At 40.4% G+C, this 18342-nt stretch overlaps 1 protein-coding gene across 1 annotated transcript in view; it reads left to right on the forward strand.

Moving 5' to 3' along the window:
• The first annotated feature begins 15039 nt into the window (after positions 1–15039).
• Positions 15040–18342, forward strand: part of ptprk (protein tyrosine phosphatase receptor type K) — a 123351-nt gene continuing 120048 nt past the window's right edge. The window contains exon 1 of the mRNA XM_032543630.1: positions 15040–15370. Within this exon, the coding sequence (XP_032399521.1) occupies positions 15289–15370 (82 nt within the window). The 5' untranslated portion in view covers positions 15040–15288. The remainder of the gene's footprint in view (positions 15371–18342) is intronic.

The raw sequence follows: 18342 nt of genomic DNA on the forward strand, positions 1-18342 counted from the left end.
AATTACAATGCTAAGTCCTTGACGTTTAGCAGGTTTTATGCTCACCAGCTTAGTTTAGTGTGTTGTGATGGAAATATTATTAATTTTGCAAGAATTTGAGTAGTATTGGAAAAAATTAATTGTTGACCTCATAATGGTGCTTGATGGAAAATCAGAGGATTACACTGAATATAACATAAGATAAACCTTTATTGTCATTGCATGAGGCCCATACAATGCAATTGTGAGTGCCACAACTGAAGGTGCATTAGAGATAAAATAAAAAGCATGGGAAAACCCTGATGACCTTCCAGCAAATTAAGATTTGCTCTGCAAGTCCGTCTGGCCAAGAGCCCATTTAAGCTCATTTCCAATTTTTCCAAATCGAGGGACCAATCACAACCGTTGAGGCGGGCTTTACGCGATGACGATAGCACAGCAACGGCGGGCAGCTTTTTGTTTACATTCAACATGACAGCCACCGAAGCTCAGCAACCCGTTGATGGAGCTGTCGCTGCTACGTCACCCGGATCGTTGCTCTGATTGGTTAAAGGACTATCCAATTGCCAGAAGCATTTGAGCGGCGTCCGTTGGTGACCCCCCCCCCCCCTTGGAAATGGGCTGTGAATAAACCTTCCCCAGACCAACTCTCAGTTAAAAGTGAGAAAGGTCTGGTGTCAACCAGGCTTATAAATAACTAAAAACAAGAATAATTTAAGACATAAAACACTTAGGACAGGACAAAAAAAACAGTGCACATGATGTATGATCATTGTAATATATACACATGTTGTATGATGATGAAGGCGAGTTAATGGGATGGTAAAACGTCATGGCATGGCACATCTCCAAATTTATTGGTACAGATGGTCGTTGTTTGGGAACCATGAGCGTCTGCACAAAATGTTTGTCTCAAGTAGATGCTAAGACTTTAAGAAAATGACTTAAAACACCAAAGTCCCGTGGCCCATAGATATTTATACCAAAGGTCAAGGCAATCCATCCAACAACTATCCAAAAATGTCAACCTGGTGGTGACACGAAAGAGGGAAAGTGAGGGATCGAAAAGGTAATTGGGATTTATTCTCTGGAAATCATAAAATGTCTGTACCAAATCCATCTAAAAATGTGGAGATATTTCAGTCTGGAACAAAGTGCTGGACCAACAGACGGACGATCCAGCCCTCAGGTCCCGGTGTTGTGCCAAGTTGTACCTGCTGAGATTTGCATATAATGATTTCTGAAGTCTGTAGTCAGTGAACATTTAGAGGCATCAGTGTTTTATTAGTGATAAGTAGCATTGCGTTGATAGGGTTGGTCTGAAATTTGCAAGATTTAAATAATCTCTCAGTATTTATGAGGGTGAACTCTTCGTTCGGTGTTCTTTTTCACTTTGTTTTTAAGCTTTTCAGACAGCTTTTGTCCTGAAATTCATTTTTTCTGTTGCAGAAAATAAATGTCATATTCACTCTCCCAAAGTCGATGAAATTAAGTATGCTGATAACACCATTTGATTCCTAGTATAGTTTGATTTCATTATTTGGTAAAACTGGTTGAAGCTGCCAAGTAATGCATGTAAGCAAGGCCCTGTTATTTCAGTTTATGTTATTAAATGTATGAAATTTACACCCGTGCAGCCAAAATGACTGCTTTTGATTCATAGATCTCCAGACATAAAGTTACAGTGTGGATTTATTATTCTGCCGAGGTATGTTTTATTACCTGCCGAGAATTGCATACCCTCCTTTCTCAGATCAGGTGAGTGTTACATGTATGAAATTTAGACTGGCAACATTGTTTGATCTCAAAATGTCTGAAAAGGAAAAAAGTGGATACATTATTCGGCAGAAGAGATTTGGTACCTGCTGGGATTTGCCTCCCTGTGTTATTTCAGCCAAGAGATGAGTGTTACATATGTGAAATTCACACTGTCCAGTCAAAACAGTCCAAAATATGTGCTAATAGGCCTAAAATATTTCACTTGGTCTCCAGCGAGAAGTTAAGAAGTGGCTGCATTAGTCGGCAAAACAAATTTTGTAACTACCAATATTTGCATCCCCCTGTTATTTCAGCTTTCGCTTTACGCTGTGTGCCCTCCCGCGAGGTGCACGCAAATCTCAGCGGGCTGGCACAGCTCGGCATAACACTCGAAGCATGGCTAAAAAAAAAAAAAAAAAAAAATAGAGGAACGGATTGAAGGTTGGAAGGGGGCTCAAGGGAATCATCCATGCCTAAACTTTGAATTCTTTCTCTCACTCCAACACATAGTTTCACCAGTTTTATATTAATATTTCAGCAAGAAAATTACTACAGTTCCATAAATTAATTAGAATACCATTCAGACTACTCGCTCTTTAGAATTAGTTAATTTACTCAGTAGATTAGCTGTTCTGGATAACTGACACTAAATAATCCTCTGTGCTGGTTTTAAAAACTGAATACAATTTTATACACGAAGGGGCACAAAATGGCCGACTTATCGGGCCCACTTACTGGTCCTGTGGCATTAAGTTAAAACAAAGCATTCTAGACAGTTTAATCCATTTAACCTGGCCAACGCTGTTGCGGGCACTCCATTCAGTGTTTGATTCTCTACAATCGTCTCTATTTAAAGGCGCCTCTATGCTCCTGTCTCTCTCTCTCTCTCTCTCTCTCTCGGTCTGTCGCTCCCTTTTTCTGTCTCCCTCGTCTCCTCCGCCTCAGATCGATTGCGAGGGCGAAAAGCTAATGACCCATCTCAGCAACCAATTCACTCAGCTCTGCCACACTCAGTACCTGTCTAAACCTATGAGAGGAGAGAGGAGAGAGGAGAGAGAGAGAGGAGAGAGGAGAGAGGAAAGAGGAGAGAGGAGAGAGGAAAGAGGAGAGAGGAGAGAGGAGAGGAGGATGGTTTATTGGTTTATTTATCTATAACCTTCTCCTTCCCTAAACTGAAAGCCTAAATCTCTTCACCTGTGCACTTGGTTGTACACACAAAAAGGAATGGAAACAGTTTTGTGAAAAATCACAAAAAAAAAGTTTGAGATAGATTTTCCTTCCTTTAGATCTCCACACAGCTCACAAAAAATGGTCATGATGGTAGAATTGTTCGTTTTTGAGGACGTTTTCAGAGGCTGAATTCACAACTTTTGGGCTGTTGACCCCTTGAAGCAGAGTCGGATTGAGACCCGTCAAACATGCCTGAGATGTGATCAGTTTAACCAAAGATTCATTTTCCTTCGAAACCTCTTATTATCTAAATATCTGCTTCTTTCCTGTTCCATAAATCATGTAATGACTGCTCACATTCCTCTTCCAGACTGGGAACCACTGGATTAGACTAAAGAAAGGATAACCTGTTATTGAAATTTACGTAATTTGAAGGATTTAAAAAAAATTCTTATGCTGGACCTGTCAATTACTAAGGACTGCTGCTCCTCTCAGCCACAGTTCTGTGCACTCAGGCTCATAAACGTTGGCGATTTGGAAATATTTGTATTTATTCTCTGCGTTCGCATGGACTCATTGATTTTCCAAACATACTGATTCTAAAATTATGAACGCAGCGCAACCTTTTTATACACAAATGGTAATTTTGTTACAATGAAAACAAAGTTTCCCCACCTCTCTGTCTCTTGGCCTTCCTCGCTCTTTATCCATCTATCTATCTCTCTCTGCCCGCACCTTTAAGTTCAGCTTCAGTGCCTAGCACATCTAAATTCATTAGTGCCTCAAGAGGTGTGTGTGTGTGTGTGTGTGTGTGTGTGTGTGTGTGTGTGTGTGCGCGCGCGCGTGCCTGTGTGTGCATCATCAGTGCTAAATGATTATAAAGCATAGTTATTAAAAACTGCCATAATTACCATGCCTGTAGCAAAAACACTCTGAAACAAATTTACCTCCTCTCCTCTCTACAGGCAAAGACACACACACACACACACACACACCAACACACAGATACTTGTAATGTACACACATTTACGGTGACACACAGAGAGACTTGCATGCACAGGGAAAAGCTACAGGACCACACACACACACACACACACACACCACACACACACCTCCTCTGGCAAGAGCATATTTTTACACAGGCTCCTAAGTTTGATGTAATTTTTCATGTTCCCTGTCCTCTCTGGCCTGCTGTGAATGCCAATTATAAACCTCATGACCCAACGTTTGGTACTTACCCATTCTTTATACTCCGTGTAAACCACAAGGGAGACACATAATCTATTCAAAAAGATGCTGATGTCACGAAATCTGTTTTAACATCAATATTACAACAATGGACTAACAACACCAACCTTTGTAAAAGATTGAATGGGGTGTTGAATTTGGAAATGTGTGTGTGAGTGAGTACGTGTGTATGTCCTTGTAACTTGCTGCTTGTAATGTAGTAATTTCCCAATTTGGGATTAAAAGGTCTATCTATCTATCTATCTATCTATCTATCTATCTATCTATCTATCTATCTATCTATCTATTCTATCTATCTATCTATCTATCTATCTGTCTATCTATCAACCAAACCATGTTTAAGCTCATTGTTTGGTTGATGTCAGACCTGTTGGGTCAAAATGGTAAGGTTCATTGGTTTCTTGTATACTGCTAAACAAAATGTATTTAGTACGGCAATGAGTAGCCTATATACTTTATTTTAGCATGTTAAGGAATTGGGACATAGATGCGATGATTTCTGCTTTCACATTTAATCAATTCAATTTGCCAGAGAGAGATTCCAACTCAGAGAATGTCTGTACAGTTACGACATCGATGCCAGACAACACTCCATCCATCCAGCTTCCACACCCACTAAGAATCACAGAGGATCTAGAAATCTCAGGTGCACACAGGTGCACCAACGCATTCAGTTGATGAAGTGTAAGAAGTAAGAAAAGGTTTAGTCTGTTTCTCAACGTTAGAGTGCAGCCGTCATTGGATCATTTAACTACAGCATCTTGAACGGAATCTGTCTAAACTGGTTTATCAACATAGAATTATTTCAATAATGCAGCCAGTTTTATATGTTGACTCTGGCATCTGATACTTTCTTACAAATACACACACCCACTTTCCATCAACAACCCTAGTTTAAAAGTCGCTGCCAAGCTGCCCAAGACAAGTGACGCAAGTTCAGGTTTGTCAGGTTCTCAGTCACATTACTTAATGGATTCTTTACTGTAGCAGTGTACCAGTATCAGATTAGTAGTTATTACACACTCAAACCAGGAGTACATAAAAGGGTAAAAATGCTTGCTGGAGGAGACGTACAATTGTGTACCCGTCTCTGTCATGTTCTCATGTTCTCAAATTTGTCAAAAGGTACAGGTCTAGTACATTTTTTTTACTGTACTCTTAAAACCCTTTGAGCCCGAGACACTCACCAATGGTTGCGTCTGAAAGGTAACGAGTTAGCGGTTACGGAGGTCTCTTACGGGTCTTTCTAGCCTCTACAGGGGATTTTCTATTGAGCCTGGAACTTCCAGTTTCTTTCGAGGTCATTGGGCTTTAAATCCAAACTGTTACATCCAAGCTTGATCCACTTTATGTCCATAATTCATCGCGTTTTGGCTCACTTCTGCCGCTAGCTCGCAGCTCCGTCTCTACTCTCTGTTGTTTAGGGAAATAGAGGCCCCAGTATGCCCATATATGGGAGACAACGTCACCATCTTGTATGGAAGGCCAGAGGGGACAAAAAGGCCAATAGGCTGTATGGAAGGCCAAGAGGAGCACATTTTTGGCACGCATTTGCTTGTGTAGCATTGCTGTGGGTGTAATATCAATAAATATGACATTATTATGTTATTATTGGCATAAGTAAATCTCATGAGAGCAAAAGCGTCTTGACTTTCTTTGAAACAATGTATGTATTTTGTCAACTGTAAAAGTTATACTGATTATTTCTTCCCAGTGTGAATCCCAAGACATATGAGAAGTGTTTTAGAAAAGAAAATGGCTTATGTATCACTTATCTGTCTGTGATATCAATACATATCTGGAAGATTCATGTTCCGTTTTATTTATTTATTTGTCTTTAAGGCCCTACAACCATTTTTAACATGCAAGTGACCTCATTGCAACCCAAATATTCTAATAACCCAGTTTGTCCTAAAAAAAAAAGGATGTTCATATCTTGACTGTAGACAACAGGGTTGATGTTTCACAAGCTTTTTTATAAAATAAATCCAGACGGACAATAAACTGTAAAAATGGCCTTAGGTCTCAGAAGGTTAAGGGAACACATTAAAAAGTGTACCTGTAAGTAACAAAATGTTCTTGTCTCATACCTCCATTTTTGAGCGTGTACAGGTGGAGTTTTCGACCACTAGCAGCGCTGCAGTAGACGGTAAGTAAGGAAACACTGATGTAAACAATGCAGAATTTAAAAGATTGTATCCATATTGCTGAGTAACACTGAATGTAAAATAACTGTTGACAAAAAAACTCAACGAGGCCCCTTTAATGTAAAAATGAGGGTGACATGAAACAATTCCAGACCTAGCCCACTTTCAAGAACTAATTTAGTTCTGTGAAAAACCCAATGGTGTGATATGCATGTATTCTGCACCCACAATAATGTGAACCCTTTTTCCTTGCAGGTGTATTTGTACTTTGTAAAGAAATCTAAACAAACCATGCCAATTATTTTTTTTCAGGCCTTGCAAATTTTGTCCTGTTTCAAATACAAACTGATTTCACTAAAAACCGTGATAAAAACTGAACAATCAGGTCACTCTCACTGAGTTCCTGTGTCACAGCTTCAAAATTCACAACTGGCAGAGCAGAAGCTGATTCAAACAAACTAGAGCCAATGCGGCTTTCGCAAGAACTACAGCTGATGGTCCGCCCATGAGTTTCAGAAATGATGAATAGATGCTTCTAAATATCTGCTTTTGGGAATAAATAAAAACACAGTGCTCTGCTATATTCTTTTCTGTTTGATTCTGACTCCTGCAGGCTCAACGTTTTTGGTTTATCTGCTCTAAAACAGACACAACGCACACACACACACACACACACACACACACACACACACACACACACACACCCACCATCAACCTGTCGATACCAGCTGGCAGATACACCTGGTTCTCCGGCATCCGCCAAAAAAAATGGAGCGTTACCATAGCAACCATATGGTGTTGGCCTGGCATGGCGGGTATCGTCATGGTAACGACAGAACAGACAAGTGGGCAGTGCCAGACTTATAGGCCAAGCTGGACCAGCAACAAACACACACACACACACACACACACACACACAAACACACACACGCACACACAGCTTCAAAGCTCCATTCAACAGCTACTTCCCTCCTTTTAAGTAATAATCTCTAACATTAGGATGTCATTCAGTGCCAGTTTTGTCACTTTCTATCTCCCATTGTTTTACATCAAATTGTAGCCAGATTATAGATGCTTTAATTTCTTGTATCTGCAGGTCTTAACCTGGAAAATCCTCTTTAGCTGCGCCAAAATGCAACAAAACCGAGCACTGATCTAGCAGATTATCACTTTAAATCAGGTTCACAGCTTTTAGTAAAGCCAGGCACTGGCCAAAACACAGCCAACTGTGTCTTCCTTGGCTCAATCTGTAAGCACTGTGAGAAATCGCTACAGTTGAAGTGTGGACTAACCCTTTCCCCTCAGTGGATGGTGCATGGCTGGGAATAATATGAAGTGGCCAACTCATTAAATGCTGTGATTAAGAAATCTGAACATTTTGCACTACAACACACAATGTTGTAAAAACAACAACAAAGGAGACAAGAACTTTTTCAACATGTTCAACAGAAATGTCACAGAGACTTTGTGTTCTGGGTTAAATTTAACATTCTTGGCCATGTCTTTTGTCACATGACTTCTGTAGGCATGCACATACATTGGCAGAGAGGCACAGGATACAGTTTGGAAGCAAACGGGCATATTGGTCATATTGCAGTGTGTCACCATCTCCAGTTATAAGATCATGGTTGCTAGGAAATAAATCATTTTTCCGGCTTTCTGTATTGCCAGTGTAATGCAAGCAAACCAAATGTGCAAGCCCAAAGCAGGTTTATGGTATACAGCTCATATGTGTTTAAATCTGGTTGCATTTTAGTTTTTTACTTAACACACATGAGCTGATGAGATGCAGTTCAGGAAAATCATTAAAGCTACACAAGGTGAGATTGTTTTTTTGGCAGACAGAGCAAGATGGTATTCCATACACACAAGTTTTTTAAACATTCTGGGATCCATCTTACCATCTAATATTGTTATGACTTTACAGATGATGACTGGTGGGTTCATCTGAACCTTTTCTTGGCTGAGTGTCAGATCAGACACATGTTTTCCTTCAGCTACTTGCTGAGCAACTCTGCAACATCTGTCCACACCGGCAAGCACAATACCCACTGTTACACTGTTGAAGAATGAGCTGAAAAACCGGCTTCAAGTATTTTTCTAAGCAAGTGTGTGGTTGTGTGTGTATGTGTGTTTGGCTTTGCATACTCCCACACCAGGTTGCATACCTCAGTCCTGAGTATACACACATGCGTTCTCTCCCTATCTGCCAAATATTTTATTTTGAATATAAACACACACACACTCACACCCACAGCACTTTCCTACCGTAGCGGCAACCTTGAGACTGAACATGAACATGCATATCTCCCGCACACAGACCCCAAATGGTTTACAGTAACTCTGTGCACTTGTGTTAACGTGGAGCTTTGCCAATTCTGTCTAGAAAATGCTCCACTCTTCTCCTCTCCTCTACTTTCCTCTCCTCGTTCCAGAATATTTTATTATTGAGTGTCAGAAAAAAAAAACCGGTTGAATAAATAATACAACCTGGTTCATAACTGTTTGTATTTCCAGAGCTGCAGAGTTAGTCAGACTTCAGCTTGGACCAGAGTCAGACAGGTCACGACATTTAGAAACTTGAGACCTGACTTGGATCCGACTGCTGTGAAGCTTGACTCACTGGAGACTTGAAAGTAAAGGCTATTAAGTTTGGACTAAAAAAAACTAATGTGGGAAATCTGTAGCAGGAAAAGTTAACCCTCTCCTTGATTTTAAGTGGTTTATGTAGGATGAGAACCCGGAAATGAGCAAACCACGGCCGAGCAAAGCGCGCCGAGCTTTTGGTCATTGGACTGAGCAATCAGGTTGAATCTTGTTGCACAACGTGTGATTTTGATGTGGATGTGCTGAAATCATAAAGTGGCATGCTACTGAGACAAGGGCACTGTGTACTTTTCCAAACTAAAAAGGTCCAGTGTTGCCTAAGGAGAATTTCAGCCCTCAGTCATACACATTAATTCTCGCTAATTCAAACTCACCAATACATACAAAACAAACAGCCCCCATACTCATGATTTAAAGTGCCTTATATTATGAAACGAATCACTTTTTTCTGGGATTTGGGGTTTTGTTTTGTGTTTCTGGTGCTTCCAAACACATTCAAACTTGTAAAAACATTTTTGAGTGAGATACGGTTTCTGAATGTATCCTGACTTCAGTCTCCAGGTGAGCTGTATAAAATCTGCAGGGCTTTCTAAGGTTAGCCCCCTTGTTCTCAATGGCAAAACACTGCTGCAACACACACTAGTTCACCATAACCTCCAAAAGAACTACTTCCATGTCCCTGTTCTGCAGGTATTACACAAGTGTCCCTTGTTTAGAAGAAGTCTCCCAGCTAATCCTGCCTTAGACTGACCAAAGTTAGAGAAACAGCTAGCTGCTGGGATCCTCACCCGGGTACTCGAATGTGCAACTCCCAAGAAGCGACCAAGCATCTTTTGTTTACATTCAACATAGCGGCCACTGAAGCGTAGCAACCCGTCGATGCCGCTGTCGCTTCTAGTAGCAATGGGCAGTACAACAAAAAATAAAGTTTGAAAATGAAACCATGTAAACCTATTCTGGTACAACTTCAAAATACAATTACAATTAACCTCCACCTTTTATTGAAAGTTGCACGAGTTGATCAACAATGGATCAAATGACTGCGTATTGTTGAGCTCATTGCCTTGGTGTCCCCGCCCACAACTTTATGAGTTTAGTTCTCTCATCAACCTCGTTTCCATCCGCAGCCGGCAGCTGTCATCCGCACAAAAGATTCAAGACCCTTTCTGCTCAGCACCAAACAGCAGGCAGACAAAGGTTGGCTGTTGAAAATAGTGAAGCATTAAGCAGATAAAGAAACACATATTTCCTTCAGGTGTTGGTAGAAACCGAAAAAAACAGAGCTAATAGCGCGTTCCATTTGTGCTCACAAGTTGGATTTTCCGAGGTCAAAGTCGGAAACACTCCACTGACCTCGGATGTCCGTACTCGGACAACCACCGAGTTCCCCGAGCTCAACATCCAGCATGGATGCCCCGTGCATCAACAGTAGTGAAAGCTGTAGTCACATACAGTTATTAGCACTTCTGCGTCGTCTTATTTGTGTTTCACTAAATCACTAAATCACTTTGACGAATTAACTTCATAGTTGTAAAATCTGAGGGCAGAATCCCAGGAACATCCTGTGTCAAGTTCCCTTTATGACAATTTAATTCAAACAGTTTTTTTTTGTGGTTATTCAAATACTGAAAGATTTTTTTGCATTGGAATATTCACAGAGTGAAGGTTGCACCTATACAAAATCAAAATTTAAATTGGTCTTTCTATTGAGACTGTTGAAGCCAAAATCAAAAGAGATGACCTCCAATATTGCTTGGTTTTTTCTTTTCTTTTTTTGCAGTCAAGATCAGAGACAATACTACTCTGTTTATATTTCCTTGGTCAATTGAATGTTGTATAACCACTCAATATTTTACTTTTTATTAATCAATTACTTTCTATGACACATTTTCACAGATGTTTGGCTTTTCAATGAAGACTCTGACCTTAATGTTCCCACAAATATTATAATCCATTTAATAAAATCATCGGATCCTTTCATTCAGCTTTCCAAACGTACCTGAAGAAAAGGGATGAAGTCACTCTTGGCTTCTCTGTGTCTATCTCTATTTTCAAAAAAGCATAGGACAGACAGACAGTGGAGGAAGAAGAAGTTGTCCTGCTGTAAGTTTTGGGAATTAAATGAATGAAAACAGGAGAGTCACAGAGCTGTCAATCAAGCAGTGGTCAGAGGGACACTAGAGACACAGAGCTGTATGTACGGTACTGTATCACCTGTGTCAGAGACAAAACAAGACTAAGAACCTATGCTATGCTAACATGCTGATGTTTAGCAGGTATACTTTTCGCTTAGCATGCTTACATTTGCTAATTAGCACAAGGTATAGCTGAGGCTGATGGGAATCTCCTTAATTTTGCAGATATTTGGTTATAAAACAAATCATTGGACAAAGTGAACATTTATACCTGATGATAAGGCTCATCTTTGAGGGGGGCCGAATGTAAACCTCATGGTGACGCTAGATGAGAAGTCAGGGATCACTAAAGTCAATATCAATCAAGAAATCCATTTAATAGCTGTTGAGATACTTCATTAAAATACAAAACTGTCAACCAGCTGGCACTAGAAAAACGCTGAAGTGACTGTCAAAATCAGGGGTCTTCTTTCTTCAGGGATCAGGGAATGTCTGTAAAAACGTTTATGGCAACTCATTCAGTAGTTGTTCAGATATTTCAGTCTGGACCAAAGCGATAGACCGTCCCTGGAGCAATGCTAAAGCATGGCTACAAACAAACGTTGTCACAGAATGCATTCTAGGGTTGTGCAAAATCATCCAATAGTTCCGTTCTTGTGTGGTAATAGGGTCTTAAAACAAAGGAGCCTCCTCTGCAATCCATCTGCAATACAAAGCACATTTAGTCTCAAAATTGCATTGAGCTACTGGTGAGATCAATTGCCATCCATTCTTTGACTAGGGCTGGGTAATCACAAATATTCAATACAGCTACCGATACTAATTTTAATTTTACACTTTGGTACCGGTCCCTGTACATATATGTAAAACGATATCAAATTTTACAAAACAAATTTTTCTTCCACTGTGTGAGCCCTGTCTAGTAGAGTATTGCGTAACGTAGAGTTTTTCCTGTGTGTCTCTACCTTGTGTAACATTAGACAGCCAATCACAAACATTATTAGATCTTGGTAGAAGCATGCTGCATGCTTATTGGCTCACTGATGCTGATAAGATTTACTCCTGAGGTATTGAAGTGAAGTATTGAACGACGAGGAATTTGTTCGATGCTCGATACTTTAGAGGCAATTCGGTCAGTGCCTAAAAAGGATTGCATTCAGAACCCAGCCCTAACTTTGACAGGTTGGATAGCTGAAAATTGAACGAACAGGGACAATGCATCAGCGTCACGGTAGAATGGGGTCCCTATGGTTCTAAATAAAAGATAGATTTATGCTTGCTGTCCATTTCCAGCACACAGATTTTTCCATGTGGAGTAACTTTCTGCCTACCAGATCTGTTACGACACAGCACTGATAACCTGTCATGTTTTTCTCAGCTGGCTTTTGGCACCTGAAGCCAGATAAGTGTCGCAACATGATACTTTTGTTCGATGTGAGGGATAAAAAAGCAATGGTCGGACCTTCAACCACTGTGAAAGACGATGTCTGGTACAAAGGCTTCTGAAAAAGAAATACAGAAAGTGGGGAAAATGCTTTCATGTTATCTAAGTAACAAAATCTACTTTGAAATTGAATTCAGCACGTCTGTGATATGTTGCACTGAAGAGAAGATCTGACATTAATAGTAAATATTTTCTAAAAGAAAAAGTATTTAAAACAGTTTTATCTTTGGAATGTGTTTTTCAGATGCATACGACAGCTGTTGAGCACTTTGATATTCGGAAGGGCGACAAAGACATTCATGACTGTAAACTGAGTCGTAGCCACTGCGCAGACCCATGCAAAATAAATTCTGAGTATGACGTATAGGTATAGTTAGATGATTTCAGCTCACTGTACATAAACTTTCAAATGTGAAAGTTGTCTGGATCTATGCATACAAAAGTATGATGTGATTGCAGTGTATGAGTTAAAAATAACTGCAAATAACAACCTGAAACCTGCAGCTTCAGCAATCCCAACAGTAAGGATGCACTGCTAAAGGCAGGGCATACAACAGCAAATTCAGATTTTAAAACAAGGTAGTAGCATTAGTGTGATATTTGGTGACAGGGCACCCAGGTTTATGTAAAGGACACATCTATTTACTGTTAGGACAGTCAGAGAAAGACCATGATTACAAGCACACCAACCATCCGGCATAGCAAAGCTAATGTCTCTGCCGAGACCAAAGTTCGCCTGATGTGTGAATATGCTTGTCTCTCACAGCCAGAAACTTGGGAGAAGATATTGTTTACACCTTTAACGTGGGAGAGGTCGGCACTAAGAGAGACAAAACCCACTTAGAGGATACACTTTGGTTCCTTGCTCGTACATTTTTATCCACACCACATATTTTTAGCTCAGCTGTGTACCAAAATCAAAACGTCTATTTTGTCTGTTTGGCAAGTGCCTGTCATAATGTCATCTGCCTCACTTTGACATGCACGGCTGTCTCCACCGCTGCAGATGGCAAAATGTGGGCAGACAATTTGTTTTTAATTTTATCGGTAACATACAGAATAGTGCACACACTAGTAAGTTAGCCACAGTACCCACATGTGTCCATTGTATGTCAAGAAAATGTGTAAATGTGCCAAATGCATTGGGCTGAAACCAAGGATTTAACGGCCATCCTTCAACCAAATCCTGAAGTAACTTAAATCCCTTTTTGACGGAAAGGTTCTGAGCACAAATAAAAATTACAGTTATGTTCACAGTCCACTAACTGTCCACAAGGTCTTCTTTAAATCAAAAAGAAGCTGTACATCTTGATGACGTTGCAGATCCGAGCCCTGGTGCTCTAGTTTGTGTCTTTGAAAGAGCAGGATTTTTGTCCTGCAGACCTTCTTTCATGTCTCTGTTTAATCTTAACATACTATAAGCTCAATTTTACAGACATACACACAGACATAACATCAACACAGACATCATCATATGATCAAATATATCCTTTTAACTTGAAATCCCTGTGTCTGTTTCTTTTTAATGTCACCCACGGAATATAGTGCGTTGACTCTATTCTTTTCTTTCCAATTCTATTCTATTCTGTGCGCTAGGTTAGGAGTGCTGTTGGGGCTGGGGGTGGCTGAATGGTTTAGGGGGCCCGGAGCTGTACAGGGGTCCTGGACTGCGGCAGAATGATAAATATGTTTATGTCAGAATCAGCTGTTGTCAGGGAGGCAACTAGAGCTGCCCCTGTTCATTAGCAAGAATGTTTTTTTTTTATAACAAGTGGTAAAACCACACTCAAGAGATGAATTAAAAAGCTGCCATTATCATCAGCTGATTTACTTCATCCCAGATACTGCCCTTCTTTGTTTTGTACTTATTTTTTTATTTGTTTTTCTTCTTATTTTATTTTTAGTTCTCTTTTCTCTTCTTCTTTCTTTCTTATCTTTCTATCTTTGTTGCATTCTTTTTTGATTAATGTAATAAAATGATATGTTGACCTGTCAAGGGACTCTGGGGCATTTACACTTTGAGTGTAAACAAAACATGTACAATTAATGTGCATTGTCCCTTTTAAATAAACAAACAAATAAATAAAGAATAAATAAATAAATAAAACACAACTTTGACCTATTACCTTTTTAGTTGACAAATTTTAATTTATTTCGTTGTATTCAGATCCTTTACTTAAGTAAAAGTAACAATACAACAACATAAAACATACTCTGTAACAAGTGAAAGCCCAGCATTCAAAACGTTACTTTAGTAAGAGTACATGAAATACTATCAGAAAATGTACTTAAAGTACCAAAAAAGTACCATGTAGAATCTGGCCTTTTTCCCCAATATGATATCATCATACACATTTAATTAGTAGATCACTATCATTAATTATTAAACATTTAAGCCCAATTGTATTGTTGAGGCTCCTCAAGGTGAAAAAATAGGCTACAATACATTCTTCTAATTTGTGTTTTTATTTTTTTCAGTCAACTCCTACCTCGTGACGTCACGCACTTTCTCTGCTGCGCTCGCTCCATGGCTCTACCTCCTTCTCTCTCTCGCGCTCCCTCACTCCGCGTGAAACAAAGTGTAGTGTCCGCGAGAGCCCGTAGGAAGCGAAATAAGAGAAACCGGGAGAGAATGGGGCGGCTGAATCCACAACAACAGGAGGAAAAAATAACCAACTAAAAGAGAGAAAGAAAGAAGACAGAAGACGGAGGAGAAGAAGACGGAGAAGGAGAAAAGTCGCTGGGAAAACTTTTCCGGGGGAAACTGTTACGGACTCTAAATACGGCCACGTTTTAAAACATGGATACACTTTTCCCCGTATTCCTGGGACTCCTGTTTCTCTTTTCGGCAGTTGGTAACGTCTCCGGTCAGATACCGACAGGTAAGGACAACACAGGGAAATATAGACAGTTTAGAGTGTTTTCTGTTTGAAAAGTTTGGACTATTTTCCTCCAGCTGTGTACGCGTATGAATCGCTGACAGGTGTGTGTTTAGGTGCAGGAGAAAAGTTCGCCTCCGTGTTGAAAATGTATCGTCGCGTCCGTTTTTGTCGCTTTGGGGCTGTTATTCAAATACCCTCGGATGAGAGACGTGCAGGGGATTCGCGGAGTGAAGATGCTTCATGTCACGGTTTAAATGTAAAATGTTTCGTACGTTGCATTCAAGTCGTATTTAAAAGCCTGTGTGAGGCGGTCGGCTCGAGTTTGAAGTCAGGCACTGTTTGCCAAGTAACGTTAGGTCGGACTTATTTGCACAAATGACTACTGACCTAATAGCTGGATTGTAAACTGCACCTTAAAGGTTTACAACTTAGTTGCAATATTTCTCTTCGGGCTCTTGTTGTGTCTTCGGACTGATGGTCTGATTTGAGGACCGAAACACAGGCTACAATGACCACCATTCGCAGCTTTTGCATGGGGTTACCGGTGAAGAGCTTGTATTCTCAGCGGAGTGTAGAGCTTGTACAGTGTGGCAAACACCGTTCCGCCGTGCAGCCTCGCGAGCAGCGCATGGATGGAGAAAAAGTTCTTGTGTGCACGGAAATCACCCCCTTATAATAAAACATCATGAGATTACCCCCCCCCCCCCTCAACTATAATATTCACCGATATAGTGTCACTGCAATGACTTTTGTTATGTCTGTTTAATCACAGTGTTCTTATGGTGTTTCCATCGTGTGCTTCATTGCAGTCATCTAAAGCATTCAGCAAATAGTCCCTGACTATTCTATTAGTAGGCTATTATTATTATACACTCGTAGTAGCCTACTCCTCTTTTTTATACGGTGTAATTCTCTCTAGTCTCTGATGCATTTCAAGTCTTCAAAGAGGACTGGGACTCTTGTACGGGGCAATGGTCGGTTTGGCTCGCAAGCTCCGTGAGCTTTTCGGTCTTTGCAAACCAAATGATCCTCTTCTGCTCCAACTGTATTCGTTCTGCGTGCAATAAAACCTAATGGTTGGAAAAATAGTCTCTAAGCCGATCGCCTGTTGGATTAAATGGGTTTGGTCCTCGCACCGTGTGATTTAAACTTAAGGAGAGAAAAGATGAAGAGGGTCAGTTATGTCTGAAGCCCCAAGTTTAATATTAAAAAAAATTGTAAATCTGTGAAAATGTACGATTTAAATGTGATTTTAGACTATATCTGCTAAGGGGTGGCACCTAAACTTAAAATAGTCATAGTTCATAGTACATGCAACCGTGTGCATTCCCAGTGTTTAGTAAATAGAACGTCCGTGAAATGACACTCTTCCGTTATTTTTTTCGAGATGCATTGAAACCTTTTCTTCAGGACTTCTATTTAAACATTAACCAGCATCGCATAGTGCCTCGATCTGCTCCCCTTTACTCCGTGTGCAGGAACACGTTCGAGGAAAAAAAACTGCCTCCGGGACGATGGCAATGCAAAACTCCTATAGCGAAGTTATCATAAAGCCTTGTTGCTGGTGCAGAAGTGATCGGACGCGGAGAAAACCAAAACCCGTAGATAGCATAGACCGTTAATGTCAGATACAGTCTACGGTAGAAAGCCTCTTTTCTGCAGCTCTCGGTGTCCGCACAGTCAAACTCTCTGTACCTGCTGTCTGTCTGCGTGGCCGCTGTGCGTTTTATTTCCGCATTCAGCAGTTGTTCGTCTATGAACTCCAACGCGCGCGCGCGCGCACACACACACACACACACACACACACACACACACACACACACACACACACACACACACCACACACACACACACACACACACACACACAGCTGACCTCCAAAATACTTAAGCCATATGTGGCTGTAATAAAGGTCACATCAAGCTCCATTTAAGTGGAAATAACCAGAAATAGTATAAAAACCTCGTTATTCGCTTAAGCTTGTTAATGATTTGCATAGAAATTACACATTAATTACCTCTTCATCTGTGAACGGTATACTACCCCTCCCCGGTCCTTTGCCCCGTAACTACCCCCCCTTCTCCCCTCCCGTGAGGCCATTTGGCCCTCTGGGTAACAAATGTGTGGAATTTTGTTGAGGCCTCTGGGAATCGAGTGCTGTTAATTAGCAAGTAAATACTAGTGACTGGATGCTGCTTTACAGATATTGGGAGGTCAGTAGTTTGGAAATGGGGTTGAATAAAATAACTTGCAGTTGGTTGTGTTGCAGAATAAAAAAAGATTAAATAAAACCAAGCAACATTAACCGTAATTTTAGTGAATTGGATGCAGGGAAAATGACACTTTAATTGCAATGAAAGGACCCAGTTCTTAGGGGTAGATATGTTATTGCCATGCCCCTTTCTGTATACACTGTGAATCCTAATTGATGACAAATAGCAGAGTTTAAGAAGACAACTTTTCATTTATCACACTTGAAACAACGCACTTGCATTTAGTGTAAAGATAGTTAGCAGCACATGCTGGATTTTCACAGTTGTTTCAATCACTGACTGCACTTTTAAAATGTTAAACTGATGAGGCTGATAGGGTTAATAGGCAGATCATTAACACAGCCAGCGTGTCACTGTCACTGCAAAAAAGTGGTGATTTTTTGCATCAGGAGCCAAGAATGAAGGAAATCGCAGAGCATTACAGGAGAGATTTGTGTTGTGCAGCATCAGTAGCTCCCAGAAATCAAGGACAAGGACAAGACAGATCAGTGGCAAGGATTTAAAACTGTCCCGTCACATTTGAACAAAGTCACTTTGAGACGATTTTTTCTCTAAATGTGTCTCATTTCTTTCTTCATCTTCTAGTTTCCCATTAGGAAGTCAAACTATAAATTATGGCATTTATATAACTCCGTCTCTCCCTCGTCTCTTCTTATCAGGCAGTTTTGCTGCAGTTTTGTTTTGGTCTATCTCTTACAA

The sequence above is a fragment of the Etheostoma spectabile genome, chromosome 18 (assembly GCF_008692095.1).
Source record: "Etheostoma spectabile isolate EspeVRDwgs_2016 chromosome 18, UIUC_Espe_1.0, whole genome shotgun sequence".
Lineage (NCBI taxonomy): Eukaryota > Metazoa > Chordata > Actinopteri > Perciformes > Percidae > Etheostoma > Etheostoma spectabile.